The sequence below is a fragment of the Schistocerca cancellata genome, chromosome 1, assembly GCF_023864275.1.
Source record: "Schistocerca cancellata isolate TAMUIC-IGC-003103 chromosome 1, iqSchCanc2.1, whole genome shotgun sequence".
NCBI lineage: Eukaryota > Metazoa > Arthropoda > Insecta > Orthoptera > Acrididae > Schistocerca > Schistocerca cancellata.
The window spans coordinates 77,758,729-77,781,726 of record NC_064626.1 but is presented as its reverse complement, the minus strand read 5'-3'; the positions used below and the strand labels follow the sequence as shown (position 1 = coordinate 77,781,726).

The 22,998-nt window shown below is 43.9% G+C and overlaps 1 protein-coding gene across 1 annotated transcript in view; it reads left to right on the top strand.

Annotated features, from left to right (window-relative positions):
- The first annotated feature begins 1,381 nt into the window (after window positions 1–1,381).
- The window catches only part of LOC126171883 (sodium/potassium-transporting ATPase subunit alpha-2-like), a 139,144-nt gene continuing 117,527 nt past the window's right edge, over window positions 1,382–22,998 (top strand). Inside the window, exon 1 of the mRNA XM_049920878.1 lies at window positions 1,382–1,542. Coding sequence (XP_049776835.1) covers window positions 1,382–1,542 — 161 coding nt within the window. The remainder of the gene's footprint in view (window positions 1,543–22,998) is intronic.

Genomic DNA, 22,998 nt, shown 5'->3' with positions numbered 1-22,998 from the left:
CCCGGCCTCCCGCATGCCTACTATACGCCCTCGCTCAAAGTCCGTCAACTGCACATACGGTTCACGTCCACGCTGTCGCGGCATGCTACCAGTGTTAAAGACTGCGATGGAGCTCCGTATGCCACGGCAAACTGGCTGACACTGACGGCGGCGGTGCACAAATGCTGCGCAGCTAGCGCCATTCGACGGCCAACGCCGCGGTTCCTGGTGTGTCCGCTGTGCCGTGCGTGTGATCATTGCTTGTACAGCCCTCTCGCAGTGTCCGGAGCAAGTATGGTGGGTCTGACACACCGGTGTCAATGTATTCTTTTTTCCATTTCCAGGAGTGTAGAAAGTGCACAGATGAGGTCGCTGTGTTACCTGGCTGGACATTACCTGACAGAAAGAGAAATAAAGGTATCAGGATAGAATTAAATATGTTTAACCTGAACAAAGGAATAGCACAGCACGATAACAAACGGAAAGAGCGTGTAATAACAAAGCATGAAAACAGTACAAAAGATATTTCTGAAGACTATTTTAGGTTACGCTTTACCGTGACTGTTATTGACATTAAATGAAGCAACAAGTTTACTGTTACCAGTCACCGTTTTGTTTATTTCCACGACGCGTTTCAAAGGTTTAAACCTCCATCATCGGGTGGATTTACTTTAGTTAGTGTGGCATTTGTGTGTGTGTTGTGTTACGATTTTTTGGAGGTTTGTTTACAAATGTGACAGTATGCATGTGATGTGTTACGACAGCGAAAGGAACCTGTGAGCAGTGGAGGCAGTGCCACAAGTTCCTCCAAAAAATCGTAACACAACACACTCACAAATGCCGTACTAACTAATGTAAATCCACCCGATGATGGAGGTTTAAATCTTTGAAACGCGTCGTGGAAATAAATAAAACGGTGACTGGTAACAGTAAACTTGTTGTTTCATTTAATATTTCTGAAGTATAAGACAATAGAAGAAATAAGGGCGATGGGTTGGTGAAAAAAAGATGGAAAGAGCTAAATAGCCGAAGAAAGAAAAGACAAGAGGTGGTTTAACCCTTATTGATGTCGCCGACGACGAAGACGACTTTTTGAGTATTATTATAAGTGTAAGGATGAGATCTTGGGTGCTTCTGACTAGAAGAGTAAGGGTGCCTTTCATCTGATTTGTCTTTTGTCTACTTTATCAATCAATCGTATTTTCCCAGATCTTACAGCATATCTTATGATGTACAGAGAGCAGTGAAACTCCTTTATTGTCGCTGATTGTCGCTGCGCTCACACCGACCACTTTCATTTAAAAAATACTTGCAGTAAGTAGTGATGAATTGTACCTGACTGAATTTATTGTTTGAGAAAAAGGAAATGTATTTGTGTTGCAGGGCTGAGTAATCGATCGAGATGAACCGCGAGGTGTTCATCGACGACCACCTGATTCCGCTGCGGATCTTCTACCAGCGACACCACACTGATCCAGACAACGGGCTAAGCGACGAGCGCGCCGCGCTGCTGCTCTCCATGTACGGGCCCAACAAGCTCAAGAGACCGCCGCAGGAGAACAAGTAAGTCGCGAGTACGTAGGGCAGCACGGTGGTAATCAGCTGAAGAAGGGAAATAGAAGTGAGCGTTTGGCGTCATTGGCCGGGAGGCCCCTTACGGGGAACGTCCGGCCGCCTTGGTGCAGGTCTTATTACATTGGACGCCACATTGGGCGACCTGCGCGCCGGATGGGGATGAACTGACGATGGAAATGTCGTGTGGCTAGGGCCTCCCGTCGGGTAGACTGTTCGCCTGGTGCAGGTCTTTCGATTTGACGCCACTTCGGCGACCTGCGCGTCGATGGGGATGAAATGATGATGATTAGGACAACACAACACCCAGTCCCTGATCGGAGAAAATCTGCGACCCAGCCGGGAATCGAACCCGGGCCCTTAGGATTGACAGTCTGTCACGCTGACCACTCAGCTACCGGGGCGATGAATACGATGAAGACGACACGACACCCAGTCCCTGAGCGGAGAAAATCCCCGACCCAGCCGGGAATCGAACCCGTGCCCGTAGGACGGAACCCGTCACGCAGACCACTTTTTTTTCGGTATTGTTCGTTGCGTTTGGTCTGGGGGACGTTCAAGTTGATCGTTGATTCCTTTACTCAGTTCTTTATTACAGAGGGCGAAGAGCCCTCTGACTGAACACGCTGAGTTACTGTGCCGGCGTCCACTCAGCTGTCGGGACGGTTATCTGAGCAAGAGGGAAATGGTAAACAAGTTAACTAGGTACACGACAAAACAGCAACTCCAAATACAGGGTGAAGCGAAATTCGCGCTCTCGGACGTCACAGCGCGATTCCTCACATGCCAGCGACAAAAAAAGTCTGTCACAAAATTTCGTCCGACGATTGCATCTGGCAGGAAAAGGACGTTAAAGAGTGGCAATCCAGCAACACTGTAACCACATATATGGTAACTACATCTATTAGCGTTTATTGCTATTGATGCAGGACGTCGGTCGTTCGATCCTGGATTGGGCCGCATTTTTTATTTATTAATTTCAGTCTGACATTGCATACAGTAATATACACCGTTCCTTAGATCACATGTATCCGAAATTTACAACATTTCTAACGCTGAACATAACAAATACGTGGTTAGACATATAAGAAAGAGCCGGCCGCTGTGGCCGAGCAGTTCTACGCGCTTCAGTCTGCAACTTCGCTGCTGCTACGGTCGCAGGTTCGAATCCTGCCTCGGGCTTGGATGTGTGTGATGCGCGTTAGGTTTAAGTAGTACTAAGTTCTAGGGGACTGATCGACTCAGATGTTAAGTCCCATAGTGCTCAGATTCATTTGAACCATTTGAAATAAGAAATAGACTGTCATAGGACAGAAAAACTACAAAAACAATATCAATTTCGACATGCTAAAAATGATAGCACACTACAGTTACGGAATATCTACTTGTCATTTATATACATGTAATATGAGGATCCAGATGTCACACATTAGCAACCAGTGACAATAATAATGTCCATATTAATGACTGCATGATCTCCGCAACAGAGTACGTTGTCCTCAGAACAACAGATGCTCAAAGCGACCTCCCTGCACGTCCAAGCATTGCGCAACCCTCCGGATCATACAGCTCTGGACCCTTCGCAGTAAAGCTGCATCCACAGTAACAAGAGCTGCATGAACAAACGCTACCAATTCTTCCACACAACTGGCACTGCTAAGAGTATCCTACGACTTCCACATCGCTGGCAACGGATTGTACACAGTGCTGGTGAATACTTTGAAGGTCAGTAACACTTTGAAACACGTATCTATTTTGTACGAGCTGCACGTAAATACAGGGTGTTTCAAAAATGACCGGTATATTTGAAACGGCAATAAAAACTAAACGAGCAGCGATAGAAATACACCGTTTGTTGCAATATGCTTGGGACAACAGTACATTTTCAGGCAGACAAACTTTCGAAATTACAGTAGTTACAATTTTCAACAACAGATGGCGTTGCGGTCTGGGAAACTCTATAGTACGATATTTTCCACATATCCACCATGCGTAGTAATAATATGGCGTAGTCTCGGAATGAAACCTTTGACAACGTGTCTGGCGGAATGGCTTCACATGCAGATGAGATGTACTGCTTCAGCTGTTCAATTGTTTCTGGATTCTGGCGGTACACCTGGTCTTTCAAGTGTCCCCACAGAAAGAAGTCACAGGGGTTCATGTCTGGCGAATAGGGAGGCCAATCCACGCCGCCTCCTGTATGTTTCGGATAGCCCAAAGCAATCACACGATCATCGAAATATTCATTCAGGAAATTAAAGACGTCGGCCGTGCGATGTGGCCGGGCACCATCTTGCATAAACCACGAGGTGTTCGCAGTGTCGTCTAAGGCAGTTTGTACCGCCACAAATTCACGAAGAAGTCCAGATAGCGTGATGCAGTAATCGTTTCGGATCTGAAAAATGGGCCAATGATTCCTTTGGAAGAAATGGCGGCCCAGACCAGTACTTTTTGAGGATGCAGGGACGATGGGACTGCAACATGGGGCTTTTCGGTTCCCCATATGCGCCAGTTCTGTTTATTGACGAAGCCGTCCAGGTAAAAATAAGCTTCGTCAGTAAACCAAATGCTGCCCACATGCATATCACCGTCATCAATCCTGTGCACTATATCGTTAACGAATGTCTCTCGTGCAGCAATGGTAGTGGCGCCGAGGGGTTGCCGCGTTTGAATTTTGTATGGATAGAGTTGTAAACTCTGGCGCATGAGACGATACGTGGACGTTGGCGTCATTTGGACCGCAGCTGCAACACGGCGAACGGAAACCCGACGCCGCTGTCGGATCACCTGCTGCACTAGCTGCGCGTTGCCCTCTGTGGTTGCCATACGCGGTCGCCCTACCTTTCCAGCACGTTCATCCGTCACGTTCCCAGTCCGTTGAAATTTTTCAAACAGATCCTTTATTGTATCGCTTTTCGGTCCTTTGGTTACATTAAACCTCCGTTGAAAACTTCGTCTTGTTGCAACAACACTGTGTTCTAGGCGGTGGAATTCCAACACCAGAAAAATCCTCTGTTCTAAGGAATAAACCATGTTGTCTACAGCGCACTTGCACGTTGTGAACAGCACACGCTTACAGCAGAAAGACGACGTACAGAATGGCGCACCCACAGACTGCGTTGTCTTCTATATCTTTCACATCACTTGCAGCGCCATCTGCTGTTGAAAATTGTAACTACTATAATTTCGAAAGTTTGTCCGCCTGAAAATGTAGTGTTGTCCCAAGCATATTGCAACAAACGGTGTATTTCTATCGCTGCTCGTTTAGTTTTTATTGCCGTTTCAAATATACCGGTCATTTTTGAAACACCCTGTAGATGCCACTATTGAAGTTCCAACCCTCGTATATTACCATATTGCAGCAAGTTTGGAACATTCATTTTCACCAGTCTGAAATCTTCACATAGCTCAGTCTGCGAACGCTGCAGTTGCTCACCATACTTAGTGTTATTAGTGCCCACGAATGGCGATGTCATCTGTCCTGCACCAAATTCTGCTCTCCTTCAGAGTCCAGAATCGAAGTCGGTCTTTCGCATGAAGCATTCCCTGCTGACGCTCAGGTGAAAGTAAGTTCAACAGAGTGCTCCCAGCAAGAAGAAGAGCTTTCACTTTGTCTTTTTGGATGTGAGTCTTGCACATGATGTTGATCACCAATGGCAGTGATTCTTCCTAGTGACAAACAATTAAGTTCATTCCAACAATGAAACAATCTCATTTCCATACTCAATTTTAAAATCATTAACCAGTCGTGGAGAGTTTTAGTGATGGAGCTCAGAAACAGGCAATGTCTGGCACGCAGCATATTATCCAATGGCAGCTGCTCACACTGTTTATTAGCAGAGTTAACAACAACTGCACTAACTTTGTGCCAGCCTAATACCTACGTATGCATTTTTGTTAAGCACAAAAGATCCGGATGGCCTCTCACACCACTTCAGAGATCTTACCTTTGCACCGTCCTGGGCCTAGCGGTTCCCAGAATATTGGCTTCCTGCACGGTCTTGCGATACTGTGCTCCCCATCTTTGTTAGCTCGGACCCGGTGTCCTTGGCACAGGCGAACTCCCAACGTTAAAAGGAAGAAGGCTGTAGGCCTCCATAATGTCCGGACACTGACTCATTCTCGCCTGTTTAGTTGGCTTCAGCTCAACATGCAGACTATAGGATTCCCAGCTACACACTTAATCAGTCCTTCAGAATATGAAATTGCTACGGAAATTCGCGAGTTGGGTATGGTACTCACTGGTATTCACTTTTTTTTTTTTTTTTTAAATCAGCGGTAAGTTCCTGTGGGACCAGACTGCTGAGATCATCGGTCCCTGGGCTTCCACAATACGTAATCTAACTTAAGGGGCTCCGGAACGCCCTATACTTGCAATGTTAAAATAACGCTTGTAAATTACATCTTTCCTCACAAAGTATTTGAGGTAGGAAGTTGAACTTTTTACAGATTATTTATTGGAATATGGGCTACAACTTAACACAGGGATTTTACAAAATTTTAGTTCAGTTATTAAAGATGATTTTTTTTCAATTGTAATGAAAATTCACAACATTTTTTTGCAATTTTTTATTTATATATTCAAAAATATACAGTTTTTTGGAAAAAGGCTGTGTTAAATTATGCAGAAGGTACTGTGTAACATTTACTGAAAGTTTGAAACAAATATGTTTGGAAGATCCTTAGAAAACATGTAATTAGTATGAGAAAATAAAAGTTTTGGGAATCGAGCGACAAAGATTGGATTAACTTTTTAGTGCATTCCAGGTCCATAGGATGGATTATCTTCATCCTCTGCAAACTCCTCCTCCAGCTTCCTCTTATTCCTCCTCCTGTTTACTCTTGCTTGTATTTCTAGACTCTTTACAGCCCTGTCTGCAGCCCGAAGGCGTTCCTTGTCTAAAGCAAGCATCGCTCGTACCATGTTAGAACCTATCTTCATTCCCATATTTCTAAATACCTTGCACCTTACAATGTTGCCATCATTGAAAGTCGCAACAGCAACTTTACTTTTACTCATTATTATACTTCAACAAAACAGAGACTCAAGAAACTGAATTAACTACGAATATTTTCGAGATAACGACTGAGTAAATAAACATGAAACAATTGACAATCACACCAGCGATATATATTGAACCATCACAGATTAGCCACAACACATACTTTATCTCACATCACTAAAATGTACCTGATGAACACGGACGTTAATAATAACACCATTTGACAGCAGTTTAACAACGCCACAGTGGGCCACGCCCATGCAGAACACATTTCAAAAAAAAAATTAAAAATAGTTGTAGTCTTCGGAATAGAATAAATTATATATCTATTAAAAGGTAATAGTCTGCAGATTCAGAAAACGCAAAAAAGTAAAAATTGAACTTTTCATGATTTTGAGCCTTTCCGGAGCCCCTTAAACTAACTTACGCTAAGGACACACACACACACACACCCATGCTCGAGGGAGGACTCGAACTTCCGTCAGGAGGAGCTGCGCGAACCGTGGCAAGCCCCCTAGACCGCGCGACTACTAAGCGCGGCGGTATTAACTTTAACCATAATTGTACTCTCATTTCTAGTTGCAAATTAATTTAGATTTCTCTGTATATTAGTTTAATGGAGTTTGATTTTTACAAAAACGGACATGTAACACTGTCATCCTCGGTGAGCAGCTTGAAACGTTGAGCACCGGACAGGAGCATGTAGAAGAACTATGGCTGAAGTTTAATAGAATAGTTGACAATGGACTGGATAGAGTTCTAGATGGGAAGAACCCTTCACAGTATGCAGCCACTGTAAAGGAAGTCCTTAAGAAACAAGTTCTAGTGCATAATAAGTGAAAAAGAAGCACGAGGTGTTGAATGAGACACGTTTGGCTGTCAAGTGAGCAATGCGTGAAGCTTCCCGTTACTACTGTAGCAGAATATTATCAAAAGATCTTTCACAACACCCAAAAGAAATTCAGGTCGTGTGTAAGCGCCGCTTTGTGGAAATAAAGTTTGTGTCCAGTCACTCACAGAAGAGACAGCAACTGAAATTGAGTGTAGCGAAGCAGAATCAGAAATGCTTAAGCCCGTTTTAAAGAGTTCTTTTACAAAGGAAAACCGATGAATATTGCCCCAGATTAATTATTGCACTATTACAAAGATGAGAGAAATTGATAAGAGTCTTTGGCATTTCGAAACAGCTGAAAACGTTAAAATGGGGTAAAGCCCTAGGGCACTGTGGAGCTGTCATCAGATTCAGTACTGAATGTTGTATGAGACTTCCCTCTTTTAACCACAGTTTACCATACATCCGTTGAACAAAAAGCGGTTCCCGTTAGTTGAAAGACAGCTAATATGGTACGTCAGTCTACAAGAAAGCCAGCAAAAGCAATTCACAAATATACCGTCCAGTATCTTTGATATCCATTTGTTGCAGAATCTTAGAACATATTCTGAGCTGAAATGTAAAGTGGTATCTCGAACAAAATGATCACCTCGATGTCAGCCCATACCAGCCAGCATGGATTTCGAAAAAGCCGAACTTGGTGATCCAACGCGCACTTTTCTCAGGTAACGTACTGAAAGCCATGGATCAAAACAGTCAGGCAGCTACAGTATCTATTGATTTCAGCAAAGCGTTTGACCCAGTACCACAGTTACGCTTATTATCAGAAATACAATCCTACGGGTGCCAAGCGAAATTAGTGAATGGATAGAGGACTTTTTGGTAGGGAAGAGGCAACAACATACCTTGGATGGAAAGTCAGATGTAGAAGAAACTTCGGATGTTGCCCACTTGTTTGGACCCTTGCTGTTCATAATGTGTATAAATGACCTTGCAGACAATATTGATAGTAAAAAAATGGTTCAACTGGCTCTGAACACTATGGGACTTAACAACGGAGGTCATCAGTCCCCTAGACCTTAGAACTACTTAAACCTATCTAACCTAAGGAGATCACTCACATCCATGCCCGAGGCAGGATTCGAACCTGCGACCGTAGCGGTCCCGCGGTTCCAGACTGAAGCGCCTAGAATCTCTTGCCCACAGCGGCCGGCTTATTGATAGTAACCTCAGTATTTTTGCAGACGACTGTCTGAAAGAACAAGTGCAAATATTATCAGATCTTGATGAAATTTCAAAATTGTGCAAAGATTGGCAATTTCCTTTAAATGTTCAGAAATGTAAAATTGTGCACATATTAAAACGAGAAAAGTAGTTTCCTATGACTCTAGAATCAACGGGTCACAGTTATATCTGGATATAACAATTTGTTGGGATGTAAAATGATATGATTACATAGATGAAGTAAGACGTAATAAAGCAGATGGCAGACTGCCGTTGGTCGGCCAGAGTGGCCGTGCGGTTCTAGGCGCTACAGTCAGGAGCCGAGCGACCACTACGGTCGCAGGTTCGAATCCTGCCTCGGGCATGGATGTGTGTTAGGTTAGTTAGGTTTAATTAGTTCTAAGTTCTAGGCGACTGATGACCTCAGAAGTTAAATCGCATAGTGCTCAGAGCCATTTGAACCATTTTTGAGGCTGCAATTATTAGAATACTAGGGAAATGCACTCACTGTCAGTCTACAAAGAGACTGCATACAAAACACTGCTCCGATTCATACCGGAATATGTGTAGGTTCTTTAAACGGTCTACAAATATATTAAAAAAATCGCGCCGTCTCCGTACGCCAAAGATATCGTAGAGATGTATGATTATATCTACGAAAAAAAACTCCTCCCGAACAGGCCATGAAGACCCGACGGCACCGACCGGCCGTCTAGTCATCCTCAGCCCACAGGCGTCACTGGCTGCGGATATGGAAGGGCATGTGGTCACCACACCGCTCCTACGGCCGCATGTCGGCTTACGAGACCGGAGCCGCTACTTCACAGTCAAGTGGCTCCTCAGTTTACCTCACAAGGGCTGAGTGCACCCCGCTTGCCAACAGCGCTCGGCATACCGAATGGTCACCCATCCAAGTGTTAGCCCAGCCCAACAGCGCTCAACTTCGGTGATTTGACGGGAACAGGTGTTACCACTGCGGCAAGGCCGATGGCACGACTATATCTACGCTAACGAAAAATTGATGAACAGAAATACACTCCTGGAAATGGAAAAAAGAACACATTGACACCGGTGTGTCAGACCCACCATACTTGCTCCGGACACTGCGAGAGGGCTGTACAAGCAATGATCACACGCACGGCACAGCGGACACACCAGGAACCGCGGTGTTGGCCGTCGAATGGCGCTAGCTGCGCAGCATTTGTGCACCGCCGCCGTCAGTGTCAGCCAGTTTGCCGTGGCATACGGAGCTCCATCGCAGTCTTTAACACTGGTAGCATGCCGCGACAGCGTGGACGTGAACAGTATGTGCAGTTGACGGACTTTGAGCGAGGGCGTATAGTGGGCATGCGGGAGGCCGGGTGGACGTACCGCCGAATTGCTCAACACGTGGGGCGTGAGGTCTCCACAGTACATCGATGTTGTCGCCAGTGGTCGGCGGAAGGTGCACGTGCCCGTCGACCTGGGACCGGACCGCAGCGACGCACGGATGCACGCCAAGACCGTAGGATCCTACGCAGTGCCGTAGGGGACCGCACCGCCACTTCCCAGCAAATTAGGGACACTGTTGCTCCTGGGGTATCGGCGAGGACCATTCGCAACCGTCTCCATGAAGCTGGGCTACGGTCCCGCACACCGTTAGGCCGTCTTCCGCTCACGCCCCAACATCGTGCAGTCCGCCTCCAGTGGTGTCGCGACAGGCGTGAATGGAGGGACGAATGGAGACGTGTCGTCTTCAGCGATGAGAGTCGCTTCTGCCTTGGTGCCAATGATGGTCGTATGCGTGTTTGGCGCCGTGCAGGTGAGCGCCACAATCAGGACTGCATACGACCGAGGCACACAGGGCCAACACCCGGCATCATGGTGTGGGGAGCGATCTCCTACACTGGCCGTACACCACTGGTGATCGTCGAGGGGACACTGAATAGTGCACGGTACATCCAAACCGTCATCGAACCCATCGTTCTACCATTCTTAGACCGGCAAGGGAACTTGCTGTTCCAACAGGACAATGAATGTCCGCATGTATCCCGTGCCACCCAACGTGCTCTAGAAGGTGTAAGTCAACTACCCTGGCCAGCAAGATCTCTGGATCTGTCCCCCATTGAGCATGTTTGGGACTGGATGAAGCGTCGTCTCACGCGGTCTGCACGTCCAGCACGAACGCTGGTCCAACTGAGGCGCCAGCTGGAAATGGCATGGCAAGCCGTTCCACAGGACTACATCCAGCATTTCTACGATCGTCTCCATGGGAGAATAGCAGCCTGCATTGCTGCGAAAGGTGGATATACACTGTACTAGTGCCGACATTGTGCATGCTCTGTTGCCTGTGTCTATGTGCCTGTGGTTCTGTCAGTGTGATCATGTGATGTATCTGACCCCAGGAATGTGTCAATAAAGTTTCCCCTTCCTGGGACAATGAATTCACGGTGTTCTTATTTCAATTTCCAGGAGTGTAGTAATAATTTTATGTACTTCATTAGTCTCTTCTTTTCACCGATATCGGTGTCTGACGGTCTTTTGAACTGGTGCGAGAAAAACATCTGTAATAACGTTCGCTCAGTACTGTGTTTAGTAAAAGCTGTAATATGCGGAAGTCGCAAGTTTTCATTCTAGTACCAAGCTACGTCCTAATTTCCTTCTCCCGATGCGACAAGGACTTGCATGTTTAAACGGACCACTTCCGGAGACGAAGTCAACACGAAGAGAGAACAGCCGCCGCAGCTGCGACGGCATTATTGTACATCGTTGGGGAGAAAAGGTAAATTTCCAAGCTGCACACTCAGCTAAAAGACATTAATATGGATTTCGTGTTTTAAATCTGCCACAACGTTCTTAACACGCACACATCATCTATGCATGGGCGCATTCCTGGGCAGACAATTTTTGGCGCGGTTTAACGACAATTAGTGCATGTATCTCTCTCCCCAACCAATACAAATATTACTCAAGTGTGTGGGGCCTGTACCAAATAGGACTAATAGGGATTATTGAACAAATACGGAGAAGGGCAGAACGATTGGTCACAGGTTGTTTAACGCGTGGGAGAGTCCCGGAGATGCTGAAGGAACCGAACTGCTGAACTAATAAACGCTTGGAGATAGACGCAAACTATGCCGTGAAAACCCACTTGGAACGTTTCTACATCTACATCTACATCTACATTGCAATTCACACTTAAGTGACTGGAAGAGGGTTCATCGAACCATTTTCATACTACTTCTCTACCATTCCACTCTCGAATGGCGCGTGGGAAAAAGAAACACCTAAATCTTTCCGTTGGAGCTCTGATTTCTCTTATTTTGTTATGATGATCATTTCTCCTACTTAGGTGGGTGTCAACAAAATATTTTCGCAAACATATGGGAAAGTTGGTGATTGAAATTTCGTAAACAGATCTCGCCGGAAAGAAAACCGCCTTTGTTTTGGTGACTGCTACCCCAACTAGCGTATCATATCAGTGAAACTCTCACCCCTATTGCACGATATCACGAACCAATCTGCCCTTCTTTGCACTTTTTCGACGTCCTCCGTCAATCCTACCTGGTAAGGATCCCACACTGCGCAGAAATATTACAGCAGAGGACGGACAAGGGTAATGTAGGCGGTCTCTTTAGTGGGTTTGTCGCATCTTCTAAGTGTTCTGCCAACAGAGCGTAGTCTTTGTTTCGCCTTTTCCAATTTAAAATGCTCGTAATTGTAATTCCTAGGTATTTAGTCGAATTGGCAGCCCTTAGATTTGTACGATTTATCTTATACCCAAAATTTATCGGATTTCTTTTAGTACTCATGTGGATGACCTCGCACTTTTCTTAGTTTAGTGTCAGTTGCCACTTTCCGCACCACACAGAGATTCTCACTAGATCATTTTGTAATTGGAATTGATCGTCTTATGATTTTACCAGACGGTAAATTACAGCGTCATCTGCAAACAATGTAAGGGGGCTGCTCATATTATCACCTAGATCATTTATGTAAATCAGGAACAGCAGATGGCCTATGACACTACCTTGCGGAAGGTCAGATATCACTCCTGTTCTACTCGATGATTTACCGCCTATCACTACAACTTGTGACCTCTCTGAGAGGAAGTCATGAATCCAGTTACACAACTGAGACGATACTACATATGCACGTAATTTGATTAATAGTAGCTTGTGAGGAACAATATCAAAAGCCTTCTGGAAATCTAGGAATATGGAATCGATCTGAGATCCCTTGTCGACAGCACTCATTACTTCATGGGAATAAAGACCTAGCTGAGTTGCACAAGAACGATATTTTCTGAGTCCGCGTTGGTTATGTATCAATAAGTCATTTTCTTCAAGGTGATTCATAATGTTCGAGTACGGTGTATGCTCCAAAATCCTACTACAAAGGTCAGTGATATGGGTGTAATTCAATGGGTTACGCCTATTTCCTTTCTTGAATATTGGTGTGACCTGTGCTACTTTCCAGTCTTTAGGAACAGACCTTTCGTAAAGTGAGCGGTTGTATATGATTACTAAGAAAGGCGCTATTCCGGCTGGATACTCTGAAAGGAATCTCATTGGTATACCATCTGGACCGAAAGACTTGCCTTTCTTAAGTTATTTGAGTTGTTTCACAGCACCTAAGATATCTACTTTTATGTCACTCATGCTAACAGCTGTTCTGGTTCCGAATTCTGGAATATTTACTTCGTCTTCTTTCGTGAAGGGATTAGGGAAAACTGTATTCAGTAACTCCGCTTTAGTGGCACCATCATCGGTAACATTTCCATCGCTATCGCGCAGTGACAGTATTGATAGTTTTTTTGCCACTGGTGTACTTTTCATACGACCAGAATCTCTTTAGGTTATCTACCACATTTTGAGACAATGTTTCATTGTGGAAAGTATTAAAATCGTCTCGCTTTGACGTCCACACTAGATTTCGAGCTTCCGTGGAACTTAGCCAGTCTTGGGGATTTTGCGTTCTTCTGAATTTGGCATGCTTTTTGTTGTGAATTGGCAGGAGCCAATTCACGGAGTTTGGAGGAAGCCGAAAGGCACGCGATTAAGCTCACGCAGACTGGCGTGAGTTCTGGAACAAGTCAGAGAAATAAGACTAGCAAAACAAGAGTAACTGGTAGAATACTTAACTTTAATCCACAATTGGTGAACATCTCTCGTTACTGTACAGGCTTCACCATATTAATTATCAAATGCTATGGCGCCTTGCTAGGTCGTAGCAAATGACGTAGCTGAAGGCTATGCTAACTATAGTCTCGGCAAATGAGAGCGTATTTGTCAATGTAGCATCGCTAGCAAACTCTGCTGTCCAACTGAGGCGAGTGCTAGTACGTCTCACTAGACCTGCCGTGTGGCGGCGCTCGGTCTGCAACCACTGACAGTGGCGACACTCGGGTCCGTCGTATACTAGCGGACCGCGGCCGATTTAAAAGGCTACCACGTAGCAAGTGTGGTGTCTGGCGGTGACACCACACTTTTATCGTTGCTTCTGCAACAGTGTTCTGACATGTTTTGTGTGCCATGGTGGATTACTCCCGTCTCTTACTAACTTATTCGGTATGAATCTGTCTATTGCTGTCGATACTGTATCTTTGAATTTGAGACATAACTGGTCTACACTTACATAATTAGCATGGAAAGAATGGAGACTCTCTCTCAGGAATGCATCAAGCGAATTTCCATCTGCTGTTTTAAATAGATATATTTTGCGTTTATTTATAGTGGGTTCTGTTGGTAGAACCAACTTTAAGTGATGAATCTAGGAATATATCTTTGTCATGAACTTCATAGTGGTTTGCAGAATATAGATGCAGATGTAGATTTGAAAAGTGCCTTAGAAATATGTTGTAATTATGAATACCCATTCAGTTACTCACGGACGTGTGGAACGGAAGTCGACTTCTCATTAACGGCACAGTGTGCAATGAATTCATTGTGGTAGTGATGATGATGACGACTAAATCGTGCTAATGATGGTTTAGGTGAATGTGAATATGGGAACTTTACGCTTAACGACAATGTTGAGAATTATCGAAAAATCATTTCAATATTCGTTGTAGGCGTAAATTTGTGGTCTTTAGATGTAATAGTTTTTTGTGCCGTCCATTCATGAAGGATTGGTACAAAATATACATTAACATCAAAGATTTCCGTGTAGCAATACTGCAGAAAGCACTTTAATGGAGTATCACGACACATTATGTAGAATAAACATCTGCGTGTCTAATGACTTAATAAACTCAATGTTTCTGTTGCAGTTCACCTTATACTTAGAACAGCATTCATGTAAAAGGTAAGTAGTTCATGGTTTGCTGCGTTTAGGGAAATCAGTGTCGTTACCAGCTTTTGAAGAGAATATACATTGTGATCAGCTGTCACACATTCGACAGTGCAGCTGTGTATTGGAAAATCATCTGTCCGTAACTTTGCACGAAAGACATTGCGAACACAAGCGAGAAAACTTCCATTAAAGCACGAAATGAGATGGACTGATAGGCGAAAACTAGTAAAGCTTCAGATGCTGTTCTGGGAAAGTTACTTGCCACTCACACGTCCTTAACATTGTGATTATCACACACAAGGCAATGCCTGAATCAGTGCGACTGCACCGTATGAGTTTCAAACTACGGAGAAGGAAGTGTAATGCTATTCAGTATTGACATTGTTGGAAACGGGGTAACAGTTGACCTAATTAAAGTTTGGAAACAGTCGTTTGTGGCTTTGCATAACGAACAAATCAGCTTCCATCGGAAGTGATGCGGTGTAAGCACGAAATACTTAAACCTGAATAACAGGATGGGGGTTTGATGTGGAGACACTTCGCGAGTACGAGTTTCTTGTCTCCCACGCACTGTGTTTGAGGTGTAGTAACCGGACAGGGTAGTTAAACTCCCATGTGCTTCAGCCACAGTACACATTTGAGGTGAATTAAGTTGGGATGACGTTATAAGACTACTTTCAGCTGTAAAAGAACCGTTACGTACGTGATAATGCGGACATTCTCAGGCTGTTTACTGTTACAACCTGAAGCAAAACACAGCCAGACTTTTGTCAGACACATTCTTAGCAGTTTCCCCAAGAGAAGAGGGACTCTTGCTGTTGGATTATATTTGCAACGTCATAAAAAGAAAACAGTTTAATTTCTTAAGGGTTCCAGTTGAACCATTTGCTTGAAAGAATGAAACTACTCCTGCAGTCTTTCGGGTTCATCCAGCGATATTAGTGACAGATTTAGATTTACGGCTGTATAACAGTCTTTTAAATAAATAAAAAAGTTTAGAAAGTTGCACTCGTACCTGAACGAAAATATATCTGCTGCTTTTATAAAGCTGTGATAAACAATGCCACTCATTTGAGAAACCGTGAATTACTACCTAAAATAATTTTCTATGAGGCTTGTTACTGGTAGTTAATCGTTAATAATAATTATTATATTTATAATTATCCGTCAACGAAGTCAAACATTCTGCAGTGACGGTATTAACAAACTCTCTTTGGGAAAAACCTGTTCGGCGCGAGTGATTATGTTGAGGACTAAATATGTAGATAAAGACGTAGACTGTTAATAATTTTTGTTTTTATTTGGTAATCTTTGACAGTATTTACATAAAATATTCCGAGGCATTACTTTTCAGCATGCCCTCGTATAAGATCCCGTACTGCAGTTCACACCAAAAATACCTGGAGCAATACAGAGATCCGTGGCTGGTCTGCCAGATGCCCTAATAAAGTATTTTTTTTTTTTTATTTCGGAATGGAACCAGTGACTCAAGGTGTAGTACCGTCAATGTGTACGAGTAAAAATTCATACATTTTAGGCTATTGCATTTCAATTCTCTGGTTTGTAGGATTTCTAGGAATGTGATGGAGTCTTTCACTGTTATCGACCATACTCCATACAGCCTCGACTTGGCCCAATAAGATTTTCATGTGTTTCCAAACCTTGAATAAAACGTTCGAGGACTTCACTTTGATAGTGATGAAGCGGTGCAGGCAGAGGACAGGTTGTGGCTCACTGAAGAAAGCGAGACATTCTGTAGTGACGTTATCAGCAAACTGTGTCTCATTAGGAACAACTGCGATCATCGGGAGTGTAACTATGTTGATAAATAAATATGTAGATGTGCACTACTATATACCTACATCTCTAACGTCAATCAGTTGTAGAATTTTGGAACACGTACTATGTTCGAGTATAATGACTTTTCTGGAGACTAGAAATCTATTCTGTAGGAATCAGCGTGGGTTTCGAAAAAGACGATCGTGTGAAACCCAGCTCGCGCTATTCGTCCACGAGACTCAGAGGGCCACAGACACGGGTTCTCAGGTAGATGCCGTGTTTCTTGATTTCCGCAAGGCGGTCGATACAGTTCCCTACAGTCGTTTAATGAACAAAGTTAGAAAATATGGACTATCAGACCAATTGTGTGATTGGTTTGAAGGGTTCCTAGATAATAGAACGCAGCATGTCATTCTCAATGGAGAGAAGTCTTCCGAAGTAAGAGTGACTTCAGGTGTGCCGCAGGGGAGTGTCGTGGGACCGCTGCTGTTCACAATATATATAAATGACCTTGTAGATAACATCGGAAGTTCACTGAGGCTTTTTATGGATGATGCTGTAGTATATCGAGTGGTTGTAACAATGGAAAATTGTACTGAAATGCAGAAGGATCTGCAACGAATTGATGCATCTCAATGTAGACAAGTGTAATGTGCTGCGAATGCATAGAAAGATCCTTTATCATTTAGCTACAATATAGCAGGTCAGCAACTGGAAGCAGTTAATTCCATAAATTATCTGGGAGTAGGCATTAGGAGTGATTTAAAATGGAATGACCATATAAAATTAATCTTCGGTAAAGCAGACTGAGATTCTGTGGTCTCACCGCCAGACACCACACTTGCTAGGTGGTAGCCTTTAAATCGGCCGCGATCCGCTAGTATACGTCGGACCCGCGTGTCGCCACTGTCAGTGATTGCAGACCGAGCGCCGCCACACGGCAGGTCTAGAGAGACGTCCTAGCACTCGCCCCAGTTGTACACCCGACTTTGCTAGATATGGTTCACTGACAAATTGCGCTCTCATTTGCCGAGACGATAGTTAGCATAGCCTTCAGCTACGTCATTTGCTACGACCTAGCAAGGCGCCATTATCATTTGCTATTTATCTTGTGATGCCTGTACCGTCAGACCGATGTACACCAGTTATGGATTAAAGTTAAGAGAGAAAATTTGGAATACATTTCACATAAATTTTCTCAGCATGTTATAGTCTTAGGTGGAGATTTCAATTTACCAGATATAGACTGGGACACTCAGATGTTTAGGACGGGTGGTAGGGACAGAGCATCGAGTGACATTATACTGAGTGCACTATCCGAAAATTACCTCGAGCAATTAAACAGAGAACCGACTCGTGGAGATAACATCTTGGACCTACTGGTAACAAACAGACCCGAACTTTTCGACTCTGTAAGTGCAGAACAGGGAATCAGTGATCATAAGGCCGTTGCAGCATCCCTGAATTTGGAAGTTAATAGGAATGTAAAAAAAAGGGCGGAAGGTTTATCTGTTTAGCAAGAGTAATAGAACGCAGATTTCAGACTACCTAACAGATCAAAACGAAAATTTCTGTTCCGACACTGACAATGTTGAGTGTTTATGGAAAAAGTTCAAGGCAATCGTAAAATGCGTTTTAGACAGGTACGTGCCGAGTAAAACTGTGAGGGACGGGAAAAACCCACCGTGGTACAACAACAAAGTTAGGAAACTACTGCGAAAGCAAAGAGAGCTTCACTGCAAGTTTAAACGCAGCCAAAACCTCTCAGACAAACAGAAGCTAAACGATGCCAAAGTTAGCGTAAGGAGGGCTATGCGTGAAGCGTTCGGTGAATTCGAAAGTAAAATTCTATGTACCGACTTGACAGAAAATCCTAGGAAGTTCTGGTCTTACGTTAAATCAGTAAGTGGCTCGAAACAGCATATCCAGACACTCCGGGATGATGATGGCATTGAAACAGAGGATGACAAGCGTAAAGCTGAAATACTAAACACCTTTTTCCAAAGCTGTTTCACAGAGGAAGACCGCACTGCAGTTCCTTCTCTAAATCCTCGCACAAACGAAAAAATGGCTGACATCGAAATAAGTGTCCAAGGAATAGAAAAGCAACTGGAATCACTCAACAGAGGAAAGTCCACTGGACCTGACGGGGTACCAATTCGATTCTACACAGAGTACGCGAAAGAACTTGCCCCCCTTCTAACAGCCGTGTACCGCAAGTCTCTAGAGGAACGGAAGGTTCCAAATGATTGGAAAAGAGCACAGGTAGTCCCAGTCTTCAAGAAGGGTCGTCGAGCAGATGCGCAAAACTATAGACCTATATCTCTGACGTCGATCTGTTGTAGAATTTTAGAACATGTTTTTTGCTCGAGTATCATGTCGTTTTTGGAAACCCAGAATCTACTCTGTAGGAATCAACATGGATTCCGGAAACAGCGTTCGTGTGAGACCCAACTCGCTTTATTTGTTCATGAGACCCAGAAAATATTAGATACAGGCTCCCAGGTAGATGCTATTTTTCTTGACTTCCGGAAGGCGTTCGATACAGTTCCGCACTGTCGCCTGATAAACAAAGTAAGAGCCTACGGAATATCAGACCAGCTGTGTGGCTGGATTGAAGAGTTTTTAGCAAACAGAACGCAGCATGTTGTTATCAACGGAGAGACGTCTACAGACGTTAAAGTAACCTCTGGTGTGCCACAGGGGAGTGTTATGGGACCATTGCTTTTCACAATATATATAAATGACCTAGTAGATAGTGTCGGAAGTTCCATGCGGCTTTTCGCGGATGATGCTGTAGTATACAGAGAAGTTGCAGCATTAGAAAATTGTAGCGAAATGCAGGAAGATCTGCAGCGGATAGGCACTTGGTGCAGGGAGTGGCAACTGACCCTTAACATAGACAAATGTAATGTATTGCGAATACGTAGAAAGAAGGATCCTTTATTGTATGATTACATGATAGCGGAACAAACACTGGTAGCAGTTACTTCTGTAAAATATCTGGGAGTATGCGTGCGGAACGATTTAAAGTGGAATGATCATATAAAATTAATTGTTGGTAAGGCGGGTACCAGGTTGAGATTCATTGGGAGAGTCCTTAGAAAATGTAGTCCATCAACAAAGGAGGTGGCTTACAAAACACTCGTTCGACCTATACTTGAGTATTGCTCATCAGTGTGGGATCCGTACCAGATCGGGTTGACGGAGGAGATAGAGAAGATTCAAAGAAGAGCGGCGCGTTTCGTCACAGGGTTATTTGGTAACCGTGATAGCGTTACGGAGATGTTTAACAAACTCAAGTGGCGGACTCTGCAAGAGAGGCGCTCTGCTTCGCGGTGTAGCTTGCTCGCCAGGTTTCGAGAGGGTGCGTTTCTGGATGAGGTATCGAATATATTGCTTCCCCCTACTTATACCTCCCGAGGAGATCACGAATGTAAAATTAGAGAGATTAGAGCGCGCACAGAGGCTTTCAGACAGTCGTTCTTCCCGCGAACCATACGCGACTGGAACAGGAAAGGGAGGTAATGACAGTGGCACGTAAAGTGCCCTCCGCCACACACCGTTGGGTGGCTTGCGGAGTATAAATGTAGATGTAGATGTAGAAAGTTAAGTATTCCAGCAGCAACGTACCTTATTGGCTATATTAATTATATTGTCCTATTCCAGACCTCACGCCAGCCTGCGTGACCTTAACGCGTGCTTTTCGGCTACCAATCATAGTGGCTCGGCTGTCTTGCCAAGTCACAACAGATTCATTGGAAGAATCGTAAGGAAATGCAATCCAAAAACAAAGGCAGTAGGTTACAGTACAGTTGTCCACCCACTGCTTAAATACTGCTCAGCAGTGTGGGATCCGTATCAGATAGGGTTGATAGAAGAGATAGAGAAGATCCAACGGAGAGCAGCGCGTTTCGTTACAGGATCGTTTAGTAATCGCGAAAGTGTTACGGAGATGATAGATAAACTCCAGTGGAAGAATCTCCAAGAGAGACGCACTAGCTCGGTACGGGTTTTTGTTGAAGTTTCGAGAATATACATTCACCGACGAGTCAAGCAGTATATTGCTCCCTCCTGCGTATATATTGCGAAGAGACCATGAGGATAAAATCAGAGAGATTAGAGCCCACACATAGCCATATCGACAATCATTCTTTCCACAAACAATACGAGACTGGAATAGAAGGGAGAACCGATAGAGGTACTCAAAGTGCCCTCCGCCACACACCGTCAGGTGGCTTGCGAAGTATGGATGTAGATGTAAGTATGTCAATAAAGTTTGTTTTATTTAAAAAGCTTTAAGAATATTCACATAAAAAATTCGGAGGCATTACTTTTCAGCACGCCCTCGTATATACCGTATGTTAAGAGTCTTTCACTTACAATGTCGCTGGCCTCTGTGGCCGAGCGGTTGTAGGCGCTTCAGTCTGGAACCATGCGGCTGCTACGGTCGCAGGTTCGAATCCTACCTCTGGCATGCATGTGTGTGATGTCCTTAGGTTAGTTAGGTTTACGTAGTTCTAAGTCTAGGGGACTGATGACCTCGTATGTTAAGTCCCATAGTGCTTAGAACCATTTGAACCACTTTTGAACTTACAATGTCGCAAATCACAAATTTTATTCTCCTTTCTGCGTGCAGAATTTTAGGCATAGACCTGGTACAGAGCGAACAAGTAAAAATATATTTGAATACATAAACAGATCATTTAACGCAAACATTATTGTTTAATTCAGATTCAGTGTAAACAACTGAACCTTTTTCATAAAAAAAAGAATCGTTCATAATTCTGGTATAACGTGTGGAGAAACTGAATTACAAAAATAATGAGGCCGTCCTGGTTTAGAAAATACAGAAATAGCACAATATAAATTGAAAAAGCTTACACTTAGATACAGCGAAGCGAGTTAGTAGTTACATTTGTGGCGAGCAAGAATTAAAGTATAAGCGAGGTAAAAATGAGGAAACTAGATTACTCTGCATATTTCTGTTCATTGTTAAATCACAGTTTTCTTCGAAACTCAAAAAAAGAAAGGTTTTCAGAATACAGAATTGTGTCATAAGAATTAAATCTGATTTTAGTGGCAGAAGGTCTTAAGAAATATATAAACAGTTTACATACCGAAACTTCCTGGCAGATTAAAACCGTGTGCCCGACCGAGACTCGAACTCGGGAACTTTGCCCGAGTTCGAGTCTCGGTCGGGCACACAGTTTTAATCTGCCAGGAAGTTTCATATCAGCGCACACTCCGCTGCAGAGTGAAAATCTCATTCTAGTTTACATACCCATTAATGTGCTTCATTGTTGCCAGAATTTCTCATACATTAATAAACAGTCAAAAGAACAGTTATAATGGCAAGGCTGAATACAATATTGATAAAAACCTCGCCGAAAAGAGTGAAACAGACAGGTACAGATGTAATGAAGACCTGTCTGGCACAGATAATGGAATTTAAGAATAAATCAAAAAACTTTGTTGAGCAACCCTTGATACATCTGCTGTTCCTCAGTTAGACAGTATCTTCACGTGGATTCTAAACTGTAATCGGTTGTAAGATAATTCGTATTGGCTGGGTTATACACTATCGTAAATTTAACTCGTTCTGTTCTATTAAGCGAATATGTTAAACGAAGTGCTTATTGTTGACTTATGAACCGAGCGACGCGGAGAAGTGTTTAGCACACTGCACTCACATTTGTTAGGACGTCGATTAAAATTCTAGTGCAACCACCTTGATATTGATTTATCGTGATTTTCCTAACCCGTTCCAGGCAAATTGCAGGATGGTTCCTTTCAAAGGGCGTGCACGATTCTTTTCCCCCATTTTACGTTAATTCCGAGCTCTTCCGTCCCTAATTACGGGACGTTAGACCCTAAAGTCACTTCCATCCTTCGCTGACTTACACAACTGGCCATTAAAATTGCACCACCACGAAGATAACGTGCTACACACGCGAAATTTAACCGACAGGAAGAAGATGCTGTGATATGCAAATGATTAGCTTTTCAGAGTATTCACACAAGGTTGGCGCCGGTGGCGACACCTACAACGTGCTCACATGAGGAAAGTTTCCAACCGATTTCTCATACACAAACAGCAGTTGACCGGCGTTGCCTGGTGAAACGTTGTTGTGATGCCTCGTGTAAGGAGGAGAAATGCGTACCATCACGTTTCCGACTTTGATAAAGGTCGGATTGTAGCCTATCGCGATTGCGGTTTATCGTATCGCCACATCGCTGCTCGCGTTGGTCGAGATCCAATGACTGTTATCATAATATGGAATCTGTGGGTTCAGGAGGGTAATACGGAACACCGTGCTGGATCCCAACGGCCTC